The 18,371-nt window shown below is 39.4% G+C and overlaps 1 protein-coding gene across 1 annotated transcript in view; it reads left to right on the forward strand.

The window, feature by feature from the left end:
* PITPNM3 (PITPNM family member 3) overlaps positions 1 to 18,371 on the forward strand; it is a 64,032-nt gene that overhangs the window by 31,439 nt on the left and 14,222 nt on the right. The window contains exons 6-11 of the mRNA XM_057420008.1: positions 1,163 to 1,352; positions 3,546 to 3,665; positions 5,772 to 5,953; positions 8,014 to 8,183; positions 13,611 to 13,781; positions 18,056 to 18,250. Coding sequence (XP_057275991.1) covers positions 1,163 to 1,352; positions 3,546 to 3,665; positions 5,772 to 5,953; positions 8,014 to 8,183; positions 13,611 to 13,781; positions 18,056 to 18,250 — 1,028 coding nt within the window. The remainder of the gene's footprint in view (positions 1 to 1,162; positions 1,353 to 3,545; positions 3,666 to 5,771; positions 5,954 to 8,013; positions 8,184 to 13,610; positions 13,782 to 18,055; positions 18,251 to 18,371) is intronic.

The following is an 18,371-nucleotide window of genomic DNA, read 5'->3' on the forward strand; positions in this document are numbered from 1 at the left end:
CAGCTGGCAAAATGAAGCTGCGTTTATTGGTACATTGACATGGTTTGGCAGAGCACCTGAGCTCCAGGACATAGAAGTTGTTACACTACTTTGGATGAAAAATGCCAAATCACTGGAGTGCTTCAGCAAGAGGCAAATGTGGAAATGGTCAGTGAGGCTCAGGACGTGAACACAGACCAACTTCCATACATGAGCATTGCAAGTCTTCTGTTCTTCCGTTACCCTGGTGATAGCCTCAAGGATGCAGGTTTTGGAAAACACATAGACTAATTCTGTTTCAGGCAGCTTGCTTTTTAATATTGTGATAGCTCACCAAGTTCCCAAAGCAAGGGAGTGCAAAATAGCATTGAAGTTGCCTGCCTGCACCTTTGGATAAACCTTTGATAAGCTGAATACTTTTTTGATAAGCTGATTTTCCTTTAATTTCTAAAGGACAGTCAACTTACTGTAAGAGACTCAGGCACACACTAAAGTGCCTTGCATCTTTGGCTCTCTGTGAATTGTTTTGTCCACTCATCAATAAAAATCAGTCAAAACACAACTGGCAGATTTACCTGGAAACTTGCAGGGTACACTGAAATAAAGTTTACAACCTATCAAATTTAAGCCTGCATTTTCAGTCTAGCCACCACTTTTGCAAAGTGTTACTATGCAAACATATACGTATGATATACAAACATACATATGATTTATGTGCAGCTTTGTTCCATCTTTTTGAAAAGATAAGACATTGAGAAAAATGTTTTTATATGCTTTTGAAAAATAAATCTATTACACTTGTGTTCTAGGAAGCAATATTCCATTGTGATGATTGGATCCTGATCTTTGATGTTGTAAGTTGTTATATGGGGGAAAAAAAAAAAGCTGAAATGGAATAATCCCTTTGCTCTTCTAAATTATGTCTGCTTGTATGTGAGAAAAAGTGCACCAAGTATTCTTAACTACAGAAATGCCTTCTAGCATGATCTCATTCACATAAAGCAGTAACTCCTTGATTTTTTTTTTTAAGCAGTTGAATTCTGTGAGAAAATGATTCTTCCTGTATTCACTCTTTGTGAACTGCAATAGCCCAACCCATTTCTGTTGATAAGCAACATGTTCATTCTCAAATGCTGTGTGCTGCCTCTTGCATTTTTCCTGATGAGAGCCTGTCCTTCTCCAGCCTAAATCCCTACAGCTATGATGAGAGCTGTCTCAGCAGCAGTGAAGACCACATCCCACTGGCTGCCTTGCCATTGCTGGCTGTTTCATCCCCTCAATACCAGGACGCAGTTGCCATGGTGATCAGTAGAGCCAATCAAGTTTACAATGAATTTCTCAAATCTACAGATGGGGCTGGTTTTAATGGACAGGTAGGACTGTTTTCTCTCACATCAAAGTAAAATTGCTTCAGAACAAGGCTGGGCTGTTTTAAGCCATTGTGTGGAAGTCTTTGAGTTATGAGTGTGGGACAACACTGCAAAACAGGATGAATGAATGTTAGCATAGGATGATCTATGCAAAATGCCTTCTCAGTGTCCAGCATGAGAAAGACACTTCTGGAATCCCATGCAGTATCTAACCTGGACTTACTCAGTTGATAGAAGGTGCTATACCTTCTCCCACAGTTAGTTTGCTCCCTAAGCTGTTACCAAGTATTGCTATGAATTCTGGTAAATGTGTGAGAGCCTTAGTTGTGCAGTTAGGTGTGATGTGCTAAGCAGTGAACAAGCATGCCAGCCCAAGACAAATGATAATCTGTTACAGAGTTTCTCATACACCTGCTATAGCTATCAGCTAGTTGGGACATCTCTGACTAAGAGCACAAGGAATCCAATATTTAGCTATTACTATTTCTTTTTTTCCCTCCACCACAGTAGTAATAAAACAAATGACAGTAAAGAAGTTACAAAACAGTCTACTTGGTGTGTTTTACAAACCATGTAAATATTTTAAATGGAAAAGTCTGCATGACCCATGTATGTTCCACAGAATTTTCACCATCAACAATTACCAGCATTGTTAAAATGGAAGTGAATTTGCTGTGCTGTCTATAGTGCTTTGCTTTGGTCATTGCAAATCTCAACTCTGCCTCTGATTAAGTCCTGTACTTTCAAAATACATGCCATATAACCTGACACACACACACACACACACACACACACACACACCCCGTGTAAATCTTTCCTTTCATATTTTGGTCTCTTCTGACCATTTATATTGCAAGTTCATTAGATAAGAGATTGCCTTTCTGGTTTTGTAATGTATCTGGAACAAGTTAACTCCATTACCTTAATGCCAATAATAATAAGGATTAGAAATGGAATGGTATATTGAAGGATATACTATTAATCCTGCACAAAATATGCTGTTAATTTTATTAAGATTACTTGTATCATATAATTTTCAGTTCTTTGTGGATGTTGTTATGCAGTTATCTGAAACCACAGATATGCGGTTATCTGAAAATCTGAGAGTAAATCAGCATGCTATTGAATTGTATACAACTTTAGAACCAGAATTGTCTTAGGAGAGATGTTACCTTAATGTATTTTGATATTTTTTTTTTTTAATGATTTTATCCCAAGAAATGTACTCAATTAAGAAAGCACAATATGTGGAGATGCAGTAAGAGAATTTTGAGGTTTTTCCCTAAGTGCATCTTGAAGCACTCATTTTTCCTAACATGCATCACTTTGAAGAAATCATGCACAGCATCCTGTCATCCAAAAATTGTAGTTTAGTGTTGTAGCCAAGCTGAATTAAGGCTAGAAGCAAGTTAAGGTTTGTAAGAAGAGGTGATGTCTTCTGTTATTGGACTTGGGAACAGTAGACTAGGCATTTGTTTCAGTTTGAGAATAGGAGAGAGGGGGTTGCTGGAACCTTTAACCATGGGGGTTGTTATCAAGGAGAAAAGTAATACAGCTATTACTTATCCTCAGACACTGGCATGGGAACAGGGAGAAGGAATCATCTTGTTCAGGATGGGGAGGTGTTCAGTGGAATTGGCTTGTGAGGTAGATTCTAGTGTGCTGTAAAATTACTCTGTTGAATTCCTAATTTTACTACTCCATGTATTTTAACTCTCAGGTCCATACTTTGAAGGCAGCTTCTATGTTAACTGTGAAGCAAGAGTGAATCTCTGCTTAATACCGCATTTAAAAGTTCCATTCCCTTGTCCTGACAGGGGAGTACCAGTCTGGTTTTCATCTGTTTGAGATTCTCTTCCCTGTATGACTCTGAAGGAAATGTAAGTGGCTTGAAGTCTTTGTGAGACTGGTTGTGTAGTGAGCTGGACTTTTCAAGCTGGGATCTGGCTGCAAGCAGCCACTCCCAGCAGATCAAAATAGTCCCTGGGTCAGAAACTCTTGGCATACAGTGTATGTCTGGAGATAAAAGGAACTGGGGGAAAGTGGCTACATGTTTTCAGCTGCAATAGGAACCCCGGTGTAAAAAAAACAGCAACAGGGCTGTGAAGACAGCAGCTCCTCTGCAGTGCTGTGATGCTTTTTGAGTCTTCTAAAATACTTGCTACATGTCCCAAAAAAACCTTTTTGTTTCCTCAGGTGTGCCTCATTGGTGACTGCATTGGAGGAATTTTGGGCTTTGATGCCATCTGCTACAATTCTAATACAGCTGATGAGAGTCGGAACAATAGCAGGAGAGGAAGCATCAGCAGCATCCAGGTGAAAGTACACCCAGCTGAACCCCTATAGATTCATTCCCTGGAGGAAATCGGCTCCATATAAACCAGAAAAAATTTAAGGATTTGGTAAATTGCCATGCTAGTGTTGGATTTTCTCATATATCACAAAATTGCTGTCTGAAATTTAAGTCTGCAGCTTCAATTTTATGATATACAGAAATCATTAGTGAACGCTTTATCTGTAAATCTTTAAAGTAGGGTTACCAAGTGCCCTTTATTGTATCCCTAGCTGTAGGTGCAAACATATCTTCTCTGTAATCTCTGGCAGGTTCCTGGTTTTGCCAGGTTCTTTTATCATTCTTTCTATACATTTGGTTTTAATTTGTTCACAGAAGGTCTGGAATTCCTTATGCTACTGTCTGGGGGTAGTCTAGCATTAACATGTGTTCAAGAATAAACTTTAATGACTGGTGAAAGCCTTCTTCCTGGTAAGGAATGCAGGTTCCCTGAGGATTTGTGAATAGACCACTGAGCATAACAGTGTCTATAGGAGTGCTACATTTGGAAGGAAGAGGGGATTAGTTCTAGCTGCAATCCAGGAAAGACTTTTTAATAGTGAAAGTACATTTTTTAAAAAGTAATGCTAACATGAAAGCTTCAGTATTGTGTTCAACACTTCAGAAAGAAAATTGAAGTTCAGCTAATCTTACGTACTTAGACTCAAGTGGATATGGAAAAGGGGGTGCTGTATTAGAGTTGACACTGAATGAGGTGCCCACACGCTGTTCTTTGCTGGTTTTGTGACCCTGGCCAAATTGTTTCATCTCTTGAGTCTTTTGTTCATTTCCCCTCAAAAATGGCCTCAGTGATACAATCCAGCTTGGTTCATTTGAGAGCTGTGTGTGTACGAGAGCTATGTTGAGAATATGTGAGTACTCTCTAGTAAAGAGACATCTTCTAAATGTTTCCAGGAAGGAAGGAGAATGACTCACTGTTAGTAACATGGCTCTGGGTTCTCAGCAGCCAGCCTTTGATAGCAGTGGCACTGACAATAGTGCATTGGAAGCAAACTAAATGGAAAATGGTCTTCCTGAATCCCAGTCCTGTGGTGGGGTTGATGGTGCGAGGGCTACTGGTGAAACTGAGAGTGTAGATCACGCTTGAGGGAGTATAGTTCCTTTGACTTTCCTGGTCTTACAGTTTTGCTATCGAATGGCAGTAATGTGTGAATGTGTAAGATGAATTTGTTCCCAAATCAGTCTTCAGGAGACTATCACATGAACAGCTCCAGAATTGGCACTAACTATAGTTCCTAGGTTCCCTGTTCTTGGGAATAAGATTAATTATTCACTTGTCGCAGAAGCCAGGAGGTCCTCTTGGATGAAAGACTATACAGATGGAACAGTGTGGGGAGGTTCATCTCATATATCATATGGTGCTTGCTTCTTACATTTTTATGCAACTCACAGCATGATTGTGGAGAGCAGATTAGGTTGTTCAACATCTCTTCTTGACATGAAATCTCACCCCATGTGCACAGGGCTGCTAATGTGCTCCAGTACTGCGTGAGGTTACGGGAAATACATGACCTATGAACTTGTTCTTTCTATAGATTCAGAGAAATAGATTCAATTAGCATGTTTTCCGTGGTCTGTATGTGTGACTGTGGCCAAGTCTCTTGCCTTGGTCCTCATCTGTTAAACCTTGCACTCTTTCTCACATTCTCTGTGTTGTCTAGTTGGATTTTACAGTCTTTGCAAATTGCTTGAAAGTACTAAGCATGATAAAGTCTGTTTTCACTTGCTGTTACAAATTGTGAAGAGTGTTCCAATGACACCTCAGCAGTGTAATACCTGGCATAATGCTGCGTCTGAGAATACAGGTGTAGTGAGCAGTGGGGGAGAAAATATAAAGGAGTAGGGGGAGAGTTGTATGCAACAAGGGAAAAAACAACTTTGAATCCTACTCTTAACAAGGAAATTTAGTCTTCAACTCTTTCCTTATATTCTGCTGCAGAGACTCTAACCCATTCAACCCTTTCTTGGATACAGTGAGGCCAACTTTATAAATGGAGCCATTTCATATGAGCTCTGTTGTATTTTGGTCACTGTCTAAATCTTCCTTTTGCTCTGTTCATTCTCTGAAGGATAATCCCCTCTTAGCAGAGGACTCCAGTCTGGGTGGCAGCAAACGCCTGAGCAAAAGCAATATTGACATCTCGGGAATCATGGAGGATGAGAAGCCAAGGCAGCCATTGCCTCGGAAACAGAGTGATTCATCCACCTATGACTGTGATCCTATAACCCAGCATCATGCTTTCCTGTCTAGGTAACTTGGGTTTGATGACTGAGTAAAAGAAACAGGCTTGTCATTGAATGGAGCCTGGAAGCACCAGAGCAACAGAATCATTTTTATTGTTTGTGTTGTTTCTGGAGGTTTCCTTAAAATCCCTGTATGCCCCTCATAGGAAATCACAGATATAGTGGGTCTGGTATGAACTTACACATGGGGAGATTTTTATTTAATCTTTTTTCACTTGTGAGAGTTTTGAATATGCAAAACTGTCACAACTGAATGTTGAATGAATGCAAGAATGAAAGAAATGAATGCAAGCACTTCCATTTCTTCAATGCAACCCACAGAAATCAAGACAGATGAATGCTTTATAATTATAATTTTCTGTTGTGTTTTTCTTTCCAAAGATCCCTCTGACTTCACTTATAAGCTTTCTATTATTCTGTAAAGAGTGAGATATTTCCTTTAGGTATTCCCAATGGTCTATGAGCTATTTGAATTAGCCTTAAAGCAAACAAAAAACTTGCCTAGATATTTAGTTTAAATGAGGAGGAGGCTGGGGGAGGAAATCTAACTTAATTAGCTTTCCTGGATCCTAAGTAATGTTTAAAACACAGCTTTGATGGGAACATAAGCATTCCCTTTGTCTCATTGTTTTTTCCTGTACTAAGCTATTTGATTTTTTTACTTCTCAGAGTTCTTTGGTTTTTTCCTCTATGCATCATCTTATTTCCTTGAGAGTGATGCAAAGGAAGAAGTCCTATTTTGTGTTGGAAGTTTCAGTTCTGCTACAATTAAGCATAGTGGAGACTTAGTACTGTGCTTTCTATCAAGTGTGGCAGTTCTGTTAGTAGCAGTTAAGGTAATTTTATTTTCTTGCTTTGACTGAATGCACTTTGCTTTTGTTGACTATTCTGCTTTTATTTTCAAACCACTGGGTTTTCGGCATATCGGTATGTTGCAGTCTCTTCTGTCTGAGGCAGAATGGTTGGGTTTTGCTTGTACATGACTCAACACCTGAAGATTTTTTTGGTCAGTCACTTTTAGGTTCTTGCATAGGGGTACTATTTTTGTGTTTCTGTAGGTGTGTGTAAAGCACTTCAGACTTGGGGGATCACAGGATAATTAAAAGTCAAAGATAACAGGGTTTTGTGTTTTGGGTTTTGTGGTTTCAGTTAGTAACATCAGGTTATACAGGATCAGATAGGATCCTAGATTGAGCCTGGTGTCTTGGGACCAATCTTCAGGATGTCTGGATTCTGATTCATACTTGGCCACTGATGCAGAGTGTAGTGTGCAGATAATTCATAAGGGCTTCAGTTAGAGCACTGGTTGAAGTCAGTGTGGTCAGCATCTCTCAGTCAGGCTTTGCATGTGGTGGAGGCATGTTCTGCTCTGTCTCATAACTGGACAGCAGGTGTATATGCTATTTTTCTGCTTCTGAATAGAGTTATTTCATCTCCAGCAAAACTAAATGAGGGACAAATCTTTTCTCTGTCAGTGAGGAATAGGTGATCTGTATTCACCTGATGCATGTATGGCATAGAAAGTAAATGAAAGTGTTTAAATCACTTAAGAGATTTAAAGATGTCTATAAACATAATTAATTTTAACTTGCAATAAACAGCTGAAAAGTAGTGAAATTCTAGTTCAGAGTTCAGGCAATGGGTTAAAACAATGCTTTTCAGGTACCTATATTGTATACTAAATGACTGTAACCTTTTAATATTAATTGTCCTTATACAACTTGAGTAGGTTAGAATTTGTAGAAGTTTCAGAATAAGTTTACATATATCTGTACTGCTGAAAAGGAGGGGAGGTAAACTTCAATCGAGTCCATGAGTAACTTACCATTAAGTATTCTGTAGAATGAATGTAGAAAACCCTTGCATATTGCAGGTGGTAAATTTACTGAATCGTGCACTGGAAATGATGATAAGTGGCTGCTATACTGCAATATCTATCTACAGTTGGAGGTTTATTGCTTGGATCTAGATACAGGTGCTAGATCTTTATAAGCAGCCTGTTTTGGGAATGGAATTTTTCTCTGGATGCCCATTTATTATTGTTGAATCTGCATTTTCTTTGCCTAGCATCCACTCAAGCGTGTTGAAAGATGGTCCAGACTTTCCGCCTGTGAATTCCAGTCTGTCAGAAGTAAACCTGGGCCGATTTGAATTCGAGGTGTCTGATTTCTTCCTCTTTGGATCGCCACTTGGTTTGGTGCTGGCCATGAGGAGTACTGTTCTGCCTGGCCTGGATGGTAAGGTCTTTCTGGGGTTAGACTACAGGCTGCTTAGTCGCCTTAGTAAACAAAGAGACTCACGTGAAAGGAGGTAAATAAAGGAGCCTACTTAGAGACTGGGGAGTGAGGTAAGTTTCTTCCTTTAAAATATCAGAATGTTAGTGTAGGTAGGTACTGAGGTGATGAGTCTTGTTCCGGGGGTGTCACTGCTCACCCTTTTACAGTAGTGTGTGTTTTGCTCTGCTGTTAATCATATATTCCATGTCATATAACATGAAGCTTACACCTCATCAAGGGTCGGACCTTGCAAAAGGTACCAAAATAACATCAGTGCTTGGTTCAGCATTGCATCTTGTTCATGTCTGGCTTTGTGGGTAAATTTGGCCCCCAGGTGTGTTGGTTGTGAGGCATTATTTCTCTTTCTGGTAACAGAGCCTAGTAATCAGAAACATACAGGATTTGTTTGCTTTATTTTTAAATACATCAGATTTTTTCTTTTTTTTTTTGTTAAACTAAGAGCTTACTTTACTTTTCAAAATTCAGTGTGTATTTTTTCATTGTATGAGGTTTGGGTAGCCCAGTCTTTATAGGAAATTATAAGTTCACTTATCAGGTGAGGGGGAAAAAACACTTGCAGTAGTGAGAAGAGACAATAATTCAGGACTCCCAATTTTTTTCTTCCCCATTTATAGGCTTTTGAGTAATGTCATTTGACTGAGTTTTCAAAGTCACATTTGACTGTGGGAATAAAGTAGAATGTCATACAAACTGAGAATTATTTTACTTGCCATAATTAAAAGTATGACCAAACTCATGTCTTTCCGAGCCTTTAGAAATCCAGTAGGATTTTTTTAGCAAGTTGCATGACCTTACAAGAGAGGATAATTAAACTCCCAGTTTGCATTTCATTCATTGTATTTGCAGTACTCAGTTTTGTTCAAATAAACAAAAACCAAAGCTCAGCTAAAGAGAATGGAAATTCAAATATATTTTCCCACAAACAAAGGCTTTTTGCCTCTGTGAAAGAGCTGTCAGAGGAGTGAACAAAAATTACATAGATGATAGCTGGCATTGAAAACTGCACTGCAGTTTGGTTTTCTGTCTTGGGGATTTCTTTCCAAGATTAGCAACACTTTCCTCTGAAGATGGTGGGGGTTTTGCTGGGGGCTTGGGGCAGGCAGTTCAGCAGTTTTTTCCTAGGACTTGATGTGGAAAAATCTGTCAGTATTAATTTGCGTACATGGATTCAAACTCCTTGAGCTAGAATTAGTATTTTTTCAAGAAGTTGTGGTTTCCTTTTAATGAACCAGAATGGACACATTTACTCTGGAATCACAGATGAAATAGAGCACATGTCTGTTTCATTAGATACCTTTTTAGAGTCCTTAAGGGCAAATACTGATTAGCAGATGCCAGCTACTGCACAACAAGTAGAGAATACTGGCAGTGTTTTGTACAAGAGTACCTCAGTGGCAGACTCTGGCACATCTTTTTGAGTAGCCAGTGGTGTGGCTGTCAGCAGTTGACTGTGTGTGATAAACCCTCCCATCAGTCAGTCCTGGTGGGCATGGATGAAATTCACATTTCACTTCAAGGGATTATGCGTGTCTTGAAAATGTGTGAAAAGTTAATGGAATTGTGGCTTTTTGCGAGAGGGATTGCTCTGAAGTGATACAGGTTTTGTGTGTAATTCTCCAGGCACTCCTCCCCTTGAATGCTGTGCTGCGTATGAAAGCATTTATGTATTCAAAAGTGTGACAATTACATTTAAAAGTAATTGTTGGCCATGTAAACATGCCTTTTAGAAGTAGTGTTGGATTCACAGAGGTGAGTCGTTAGCTAGTAAGAGTGTGGCTAAAACCAAATCTTCATTCATATTTTTTATTTCTTTGCCAAATGCCTTTTAATTCTCCTCTGTTAAATATTCTATTGGCCCCTTACTGCTTCCTTGACAGTTCTTCTTGGGTACCCTCTAGCACTCTCTTCAGTGGGCCTCCCACTGTCTAGTCTCAGATCTTATTTTCCAAAGTACGGATCATTTGTGTGTCTCTGCTAAATTCTGCCCCTCTCTGTGTGCTGATTACCCTTGGAAGAGGTTTGGTACCCTATGAAACTTTCAATGTTTTTTACAATTCCAAATATATCATGAGCATTTAGTTACAACCCAAAAGTGGCATTGTTCTACCTTAGGATAGTTGTAATGGTAGGGTGTTCTGCACTTGCTCTTACTACGAACTACTACTGTTAAGTGCTGCAGTGGTAGGGAGATCTCCTTTGGATCATGATGTGCTATATTCCTTTGCCAGTTTGAAGAGGGGTATGAAAACAACTGGTAACTCTGGGGACATGCTCTCTTGTTGCCACTAAATATCATAATTTGCCCTATGCTGACAACTTTCATAACCCTGCTTGTTTGCATCCTTGGCTTTGTCTGCCTCCTGTGTGTATGCAGAAGGTGGACATATACAGAAAAGGTTCCTGTACAAGAAGTATTGGAAGGTACAATTAGGCAACTGAGTTAATTACATTAACCACTTCCTTTATGTTTGGCTCTGACAGTTAGTATTAGGCATGATGAGAAAGAAAGAATAAACCAGTATACTACCCACTAGGGAAGAAAGCTGTAGTTCAGTAGAATAATAACCAGTTTTCTGCTCTACTTTGTAAGCACTAGATCCCTACATACGTACATCAAGGTTACGGGCTTGCCAAAATATGATTTCAGTTCTAACACAATGCAGTGTTTTACCTCACAGAATGTATTCCACATTACTTGGCCACTGCAAGAAAATTCTACATTTCTTAAAACGACCTTAATTTCTGCTGCACTTAAATGCTCTTACGCAGGTGATCTGTTTCCATTTTTTTCTGGCAAATACTAAGAACAAAATACAGATTGAAGAAAGCCATCAAAAGTAGTCTCAGATCTTTGCAGTCTTGCCGGTGTTTTCCTTCTGCTTCTCTTGTGATGCAATTAAGTGGAATACATGGGAGAATTTACTCAGTTTTAATAGCACGTTACATTGATGGGTGCATTTTGTACCCTACTTTGAGAATATGTTAAGAAAAAAGGGTACTTGGTAATGGTTCCTGGAGAACTGTGAAAGATGCTTCATGGAAAAATCTCACAGGCCATAGTTTTTTGCATATGACTGGCTTAATGGTGGGAAAGGGACAAAGGTGGCGTGAAGCTCCTATTTATTTGGTAGTGGGAAAGGAAGAAGATTCTATGGTGTCCTCAGTAAGTAGTCTTATTTGCCACTTTCTTTTCATCTGCTACCAGGTGTGCTGATTGATGCACAGAGTCATCCTTTCTAGAAAGAACAACATACAAGTGACATCAGAAGTAGGTCTTGGTTATCCTGCAGCTGGAAACTTGGTAATTGCCACTGAAAACAATCTTAAAATGTTTTACAGAGCTGGGGGGAGGGAACAACAACCCACAAAGCTTCAATTAATGTCCCCCAAAACACCTGCATGGTTCAATCTGAGTGGCAAAAATCCTCCAAAATTAAAGGGATATTGCACTGTCGTCAGAGTGACTCAGTGAATGCAAAATACAGTATACAGCGCATGCCCAAAGAAGAAAAAAGTTAATGGCTTGTCAGAACTGGATTGTATATAGGTATATCCTTACTGGAAGATTTGTCCCCGAGCCCTTCTTGAGAGGCTATGCGTATTGACATCTTCATGACATGAAGTTTCCCAGACAGTTTAGCACAGAACACATGTGATGAAGTGGTCCTGGTAGATGTGATTCATCATGAAGCATCTTGAGATGGTTTCTGCTTATGATCAATAAAAGGTTCGTTTCTTACTAGTTTGAGAAGAAACCTAATGTGCTGTTATAGAACAAACATTCACATAGAAGGCAACAAAACAAAATATTGGTCATACTATTGCTCAGTATGCAGTGCTGCTATTACAACAAAAAAATACCAATCATTTAAGCTTAGGACTTGGTAACACTGACATAGGCTATATCAGGATTTGTCTCTATATGCCGTTAAAAGCAGCAAGCACCATAACATGAATTTTTAAAAGTCCTTCCAGCAACATGGAAAGCACTTGGAAAAAAACTGTACGAATGTAATGTTTTCTGATATAGCTCTTAGTCTTAGTGACTCTTTGTGACTGCAGCAGAGGAAGATGTACAGCATCAAGTTTGCTCAGTGTGGTTTTGCTTATGTACAAATAGCTTGACTGTGACTCTTAAAAATGAAAAAGAACCTAAGTAGTGTGTTTTGATTTTTTTATCATTTTTAAATTCCATGGCGGGTGCTCTGGTGAGAGATGTCACTTAACATAGACTCCATTAGATCTAATATTCCATGACACCTTATATTAAAACCCTAACATCTTTCTTCATGCTTTTTAGGTAAGCATGTGTTTGGCTTCCGCATGGGAACAATGCTGTACCAAACATGCTTTCTACAGAAAAACATTATACATGTTGCTAGGTTTTTGTTACCACCACAAGGAAATAGTAACTCTATTAAAAGAACAACTAAGATTTATTGTGTAGGACAGCAGGTTTGAAAACATGTCTTGCTTGCATGGAGTTCATGGGGAGCAGACATGATATTCCCAAACATATTTTATAAATACTTTTGTCATTCCTTTATTCTTGTAGTTAATAAACTGCCTGTTGTAACGTGTAATACAGTATTATACAAATGGTACTAAGTTTAGTGAGCCTGTAATGAATTGATTTGCTCAAAGTGCATGATTCAGTGTGTTTGATCTGTGATGCAGTGACAAGTGACTACACTGACCATTTGACTGACCTTGTCTGTCTTGTGATCGCCCATCTAATACAAGCTATACATCAGTGCTGTGTATTTAGTTAAAAGAATTCCTTACTAGCCAAGTAAGTAATGTTCAGATTTGTAGTTACAGTTGCAGCTCAAAAACCTCAGCAGCTGCACACCGTCAGCAAGAATCACAAACATTGCTTTACTATTATAGTATGACCAACCTCATTTCTGTACGTTATCTTCCATAAGGTGACTTCAGAAACTGCAGTGCTTTCAGTCATCTGCTCCTGCTGTCACCTAGATTCAAGTCCTCTGGATGTAACAGGCCCATCAAACCATTTTGCTTGTAAATATTTGAAGTGCTGAGCATCATAACTGTAATGCTTAATAACATATTTACAAGACTTTTAAACTTCTTTTTCCATCCTTACTTCTGTCTACGTCTCTGGCTGGTCTCCACATCTGCTGTATGCTTGCATCTCAGATCGTGATGTGTCTGTAAACTGCTTTGCAGTGAAGTGTTCTTTACATATGAAATAGCAAACAATTTGGATAAATTTCCTGTGGCCAGATGTATGCTAGTCTGTAGTTTGAAGAAGACAATTTTAACCATGTTTCTGTATAGACTCCTTGAAAATTGTAGAGGGGCAATATTGAACTCCATTTCTCTGTCTCATTCTCATCCAAGTATGCCAGGTCCGCCCAGCCTGCAGCCAAGTGTACAGTTTCTTTCATTCTGCTGACCCCTCTGCCTGCAGACTTGAACCATTGCTGGAGAAAAGGTTCCATCTCCTGCCTCCATTCAGTATCCCACGGTACCAGAGATACCCACTAGGGGATGGAAGATCTCACCAGTTAGGTACAGTGCCTGTTTTCATAGCTCTCCTTACCTTTTGTTCTCTTAAGTATTCTCTCCTCATACAGCTCAAGAGGATTTGAAATATCAATGTTCTAACATGCTAAAAACAAGTCATCTGGGACTGAACAGCGCAGACATATTGAGCAAGTGTGGGACCAAAGAAGACTACCAAGAAAAATGGTTCTTACATATGAGCTTTGTGATACTAGTTGTGTTAAAGAGGGGTTTGAAGGTGATATCACTGCTTTAGTTGAAGTGTCACTTGCAAAATTCCATGTCTTTGACTATTATTTTAAACAACTTATTTTTGCAATTAATTGAACTTTGGCTAGATCTTCAGGTATTGTTTCTCCGATAAAATCATATAGGCATGATTCATATAGGCACCCTACTGGTGCCTCTGTGGAAAAATAACATTCTGATCTGGAAGCTGCATGAAAAAAACCTTACTACTAGAAAAGAATTTTACCATATGTGTCATAGAAACAGCTCAGCAATAGCACAGGCTGGAGAACATGACAAAAACTGGGGAATGGGGCAGTACTTCTATAGCTGTTGTTCACTTCTTGCCAATCAAATGAAGCTATTGGAGCCAGCTGCACTGTGCATAGGGTTTATCTGATATACAGACAAGTGAAAGTAAAAGGAAGTGCATTGAAGGCACTGCCAGACATCCAGAGCAGGTGGAGAAAACATCTTCATAAACCTTTCATCTGTGGTGATAGCAGACATAGCAGTAGATAATGGTTCAGACAAAAATGCAATTTATTAATTGTTGAGTTTGGTTGGGTTTTTTTACTCTGAGGGCAAGGCACAAAGTTCAGGCAATGTTACAGCCCTGAGAAAGCCATGTTGCCCTGACCTGTTAAACAGTAGCTTTCTCAGCTGCTGCCTAGTTGACATTACATAATCAAAGTACTTTTGTAGCTATTATAAGTGAGCCGTAGCTTTGCGACAGGTCTCTGACCTATCACCAGTCATGTCTTTTGACACTAACATGGGATTTAATTCCTTTTCTTGCTGTGCTACTGATGATGTGATGCATTGTATCTACTTCAGGTTTAAAAATAGGGTGGTTCTGCATTAATTCAAAACACCTGGTTTCAACTCATCCTACCTTTGAGCCATGTGACGTAGCAGAACGTGGATGGTCAGAGCCCTCGGCTCTGTTCGTGCCTCTGCCCCACGTTCTACTTTGCAGGATTGTTGGAATGATTGCAACATTTTTCTCTTGCAAAGCAAGGAAAGTGCAGGAGCAGCATTGCAGGCTGGAGCTGGCCTAGCTGCTTTGCTTCACTGGGGAGAGAAATGAAGGGCTAAAAGCACAGTACTTCTCTGATTGTAAATGCATCAGATAATGTTAATTTTGTCTCGAGATGGTTATTGTGTGCGCTTGAGGAAGTTGCTTTGCCTCTTTGTTTTGGCTATAACCATCATAATTATCCAAGATGAGACTGTGTAAAATGATCTGCCTTTATTTTAGTTATTATCAAGCATGATAATAAATTTGGATTAGTAGGATAAATTATAAGAACCTTTAGTGACCCTCAGAGCCCCTCAGAGCCCTGCGAAAGGTTGTTTTAGGTGGAAAGTATCTGTTTCAGTTTTTTAAATGGAAGAATTGTACAAGTAGACTGTCCTAATCAAAAGTTGAACACAGGGCTTTTAGAAAAAAAACATTATTATATGCATTTTATTTATCTCTTAACCAGTACTCTGTGTTCTTTACAATTTAACAAAGACCTGATCTGCAGAGTTAAAGGCAGGCTGCTAAAATAAAGATATTTCAGGAAACAGGAGAGAAAAAACTGCCAACTATTTCTTCCATTTTATAGATTTGATCTCTTCATAGGAAAAGGGTTACTGATCTTAGAATAGCAATACTAAAAAATAAACAACAGATTTTATGGCACCAGGCTTACCAAGCTGGTCTGAAGGTAGTCAATATGGAAAATGCAAACCAATATGTTGGCTGACAACATGTTTTCCATTCTATGAAAAGTTACTATTTTTACTCCTCTCCCCATCTCCATTTCAGAGGGAATGAAAAACCAAAGCTCTTGCAATATTATAATGGGGAGGAAGGATTAGATTGGGGTAAATTTGTAATGGTTTCAGCAGAGCGGCTACAATTCAGGAGCAGGAAATGTATTTTAAAAGCACAACCCAACTCAGTGACGCTTTTGGTAGGGGAAGCAGAAAGTATGCATCAGAACACTGCCAATCACAAGCACTAGATATATACATGAGATATAGCTCTCATTTATGGGATTCATTGCACCTTATTCTGTGTAATTTCCTATTGGTTGATGTTTGGACCAGGTTTCTGATTCAGATAGGCACCTAATGGGGTGCAATTTGGAAGCTTCCCTGTTTCTTACTGCTTATGTCCATGGATTCTGCTACTCTATTCAGTGAACTGATCTGCTGTGGTTTTTAGGCCACAGGATTTGAGATTTGTTGACAGAAGGACCAGGTGCCTTGCTGTTCAATATTTAGTATTTCAGACTGTTTACTTCTCTGTGCTGCTTATTTCACCACAAAGAGTGTGTAATAATTCCTGGTCTTGTGAGGTAAGTAATAGGAAAGCAGCATTGTGTTTTCAGTTGTCTGTGTTGGAGTCTATATAGTTTGCCTGAGACAAGGGAAGTAATGAATTGTCCTTTCATTCTTTTCACCTCCATAAAGCTCTCCTGTAGCCACGCATAGCTTTCCTTCCTGTGTGGCGTCAACAAGAGTCCTTTGAAAGAATAGTATATTGCAGTTTTTCCAATGAAAAGACATATGTTCCCATGGAAACTACAACTGAACATAATCTGTCCAACCGACATACCCACCATGAAGTGTTAGAATTTAAGTGTTTCTCCGATTCAGTTGCAGGGCAGTTCCTTGTGTTATCCTTTGCAGTTGAGATAGTCAGGCTTATTTGAAACAAGTCAAAATCTTCCTAGCTGTATCTGCTTTTTGGAAGGGAGGAGATTGCTGCTCTTTCTTTTCTTTTAGTGGTGACATGTTTTACCAGTTCTGATAATCTATAGGCACTTAGCATTCCAGTGTATTATTTAAGAAAGGGTGTCCTTGAAAGCAGCAATTTGTTGTGTTCTCCTGTGTGCATCATTGAGGTGTTAATTTCATTGAGAGTTGGTAATACTTGGAAAGTTGACAAGAAACTTATTCCAGGCCTTTGCTACGTAAAGAATTACGTGACATAGTGCCCTACCCAAGGCCATGTGAGACAAGCATAGCATGATTACAGTTGTTTGAATGGGGCTGAAATATGCTCAGAAAAAGAGCAATAAGTCACCAAGGGCTGTCTGCTTTCTTCTGTAGTAAGTGCATTGAACTCTGTCTCCTTTTTCTTTTGTTGACTGTTATAATTAATTCAGGAGGTTTGTTCTCTGAAAAAAACCCAACACTGATGGGTCAGCTGCTTTTGCTATGCACTTTTCTACATGTCCTGTATCTCTCAGTTGAGGTTCTGCTATTCCTAGGTACAGGAAAGTTGTGCAGTCTGCTTCAAGCAAATTTACCAGTAGTGCTTTTATTTAAATGCACATCTGTTCTCACATAGAAACATAGAATGGTTTGTGTTGGAAGGGACCTTAAAGTTCATCCAGTTCCAACCCCCTGCCATGGGCAGGGACACCTCCCACTAGACTAGGTTGCTCAAAGCCCCTGTGTCCAGCCTGGTCTTGTTTCAGAACACCTTGGAAGGAAGGCTGTGTTTTGTTTCATTCAGTAGAGGCATTAGCCATGGCCCATAGTTTGTCAGAGTGGCATGAATAAAAAAGAATCCTTTTCCATTTGGGAACACGCAAACCAGTAGATAGTCTTGCTGAAGGTTCTCTTCCTAAAATCATTTTGCTTATGTCAGAAAGAGGACAAGAGAAGTATCACAGACTCCCAGAGCTGCATGGCTCTTCTCAGAGAATGCTTTTAAAATGGGTAGGGTTGAGTGTGAAGTAAAATAGCCTCCCAACATCACTACCCAGTTTAGAAAATCTTGGCCAAAAGCACTCAGCCACCGCTGCATTTTGATGGCAGTAGGGTGGGCTTTCCCTGCCTAGCCATGCTGTCCTCCTCTGAGGAAGTTTCATCCAAGGTCATTAAACCTGGTATTATTCAGGAAAATGCTCATTAGCTCTGTATTTAACACCACCACCACCACTCCCAGTTTCAAAGCCATCTTCTTAATCCCATTGTATTGTTGTTGTTATTATTATTATTAATATTATTGTTGTTGCCATTGTTATTTTCATTTCTGTAACCTGCAGGTGACGCTGTTCACAGTCACAGTGCTCTGTTCCTTGAGAACAGCTCTTTGAACATACCTTTCTCTCAGGAGAGTCCTGGGTCTCCAAATGCATCTGATCAGCTGCAGGGAAAAACAAGGAAGTTGAGCTTGGCCAGCACAAACAGTGAAAACTCAGGGTCAACAGAAAGCTTGCCATCAGCATACCTCACCAACAGTGAGTGAAGCCTGGTGCTATGTGATATATCTGATACAGCAGCAAACCTTCCATCCCTCCACATCCTTTCTGTGGAAAAGTTTATTACAAAAAGCAAAATTACCTGCTTGGAAATTTGGGC

Source organism: Pezoporus wallicus, unplaced genomic scaffold (genome assembly GCF_028554395.1).
Source record: "Pezoporus wallicus isolate ANWC-B61680 ecotype Strahan unplaced genomic scaffold, APGP_CSIRO_Pwel_v1 contig_12814, whole genome shotgun sequence".
In the NCBI taxonomy this organism is placed as follows: domain Eukaryota; kingdom Metazoa; phylum Chordata; class Aves; order Psittaciformes; family Psittacidae; genus Pezoporus; species Pezoporus wallicus.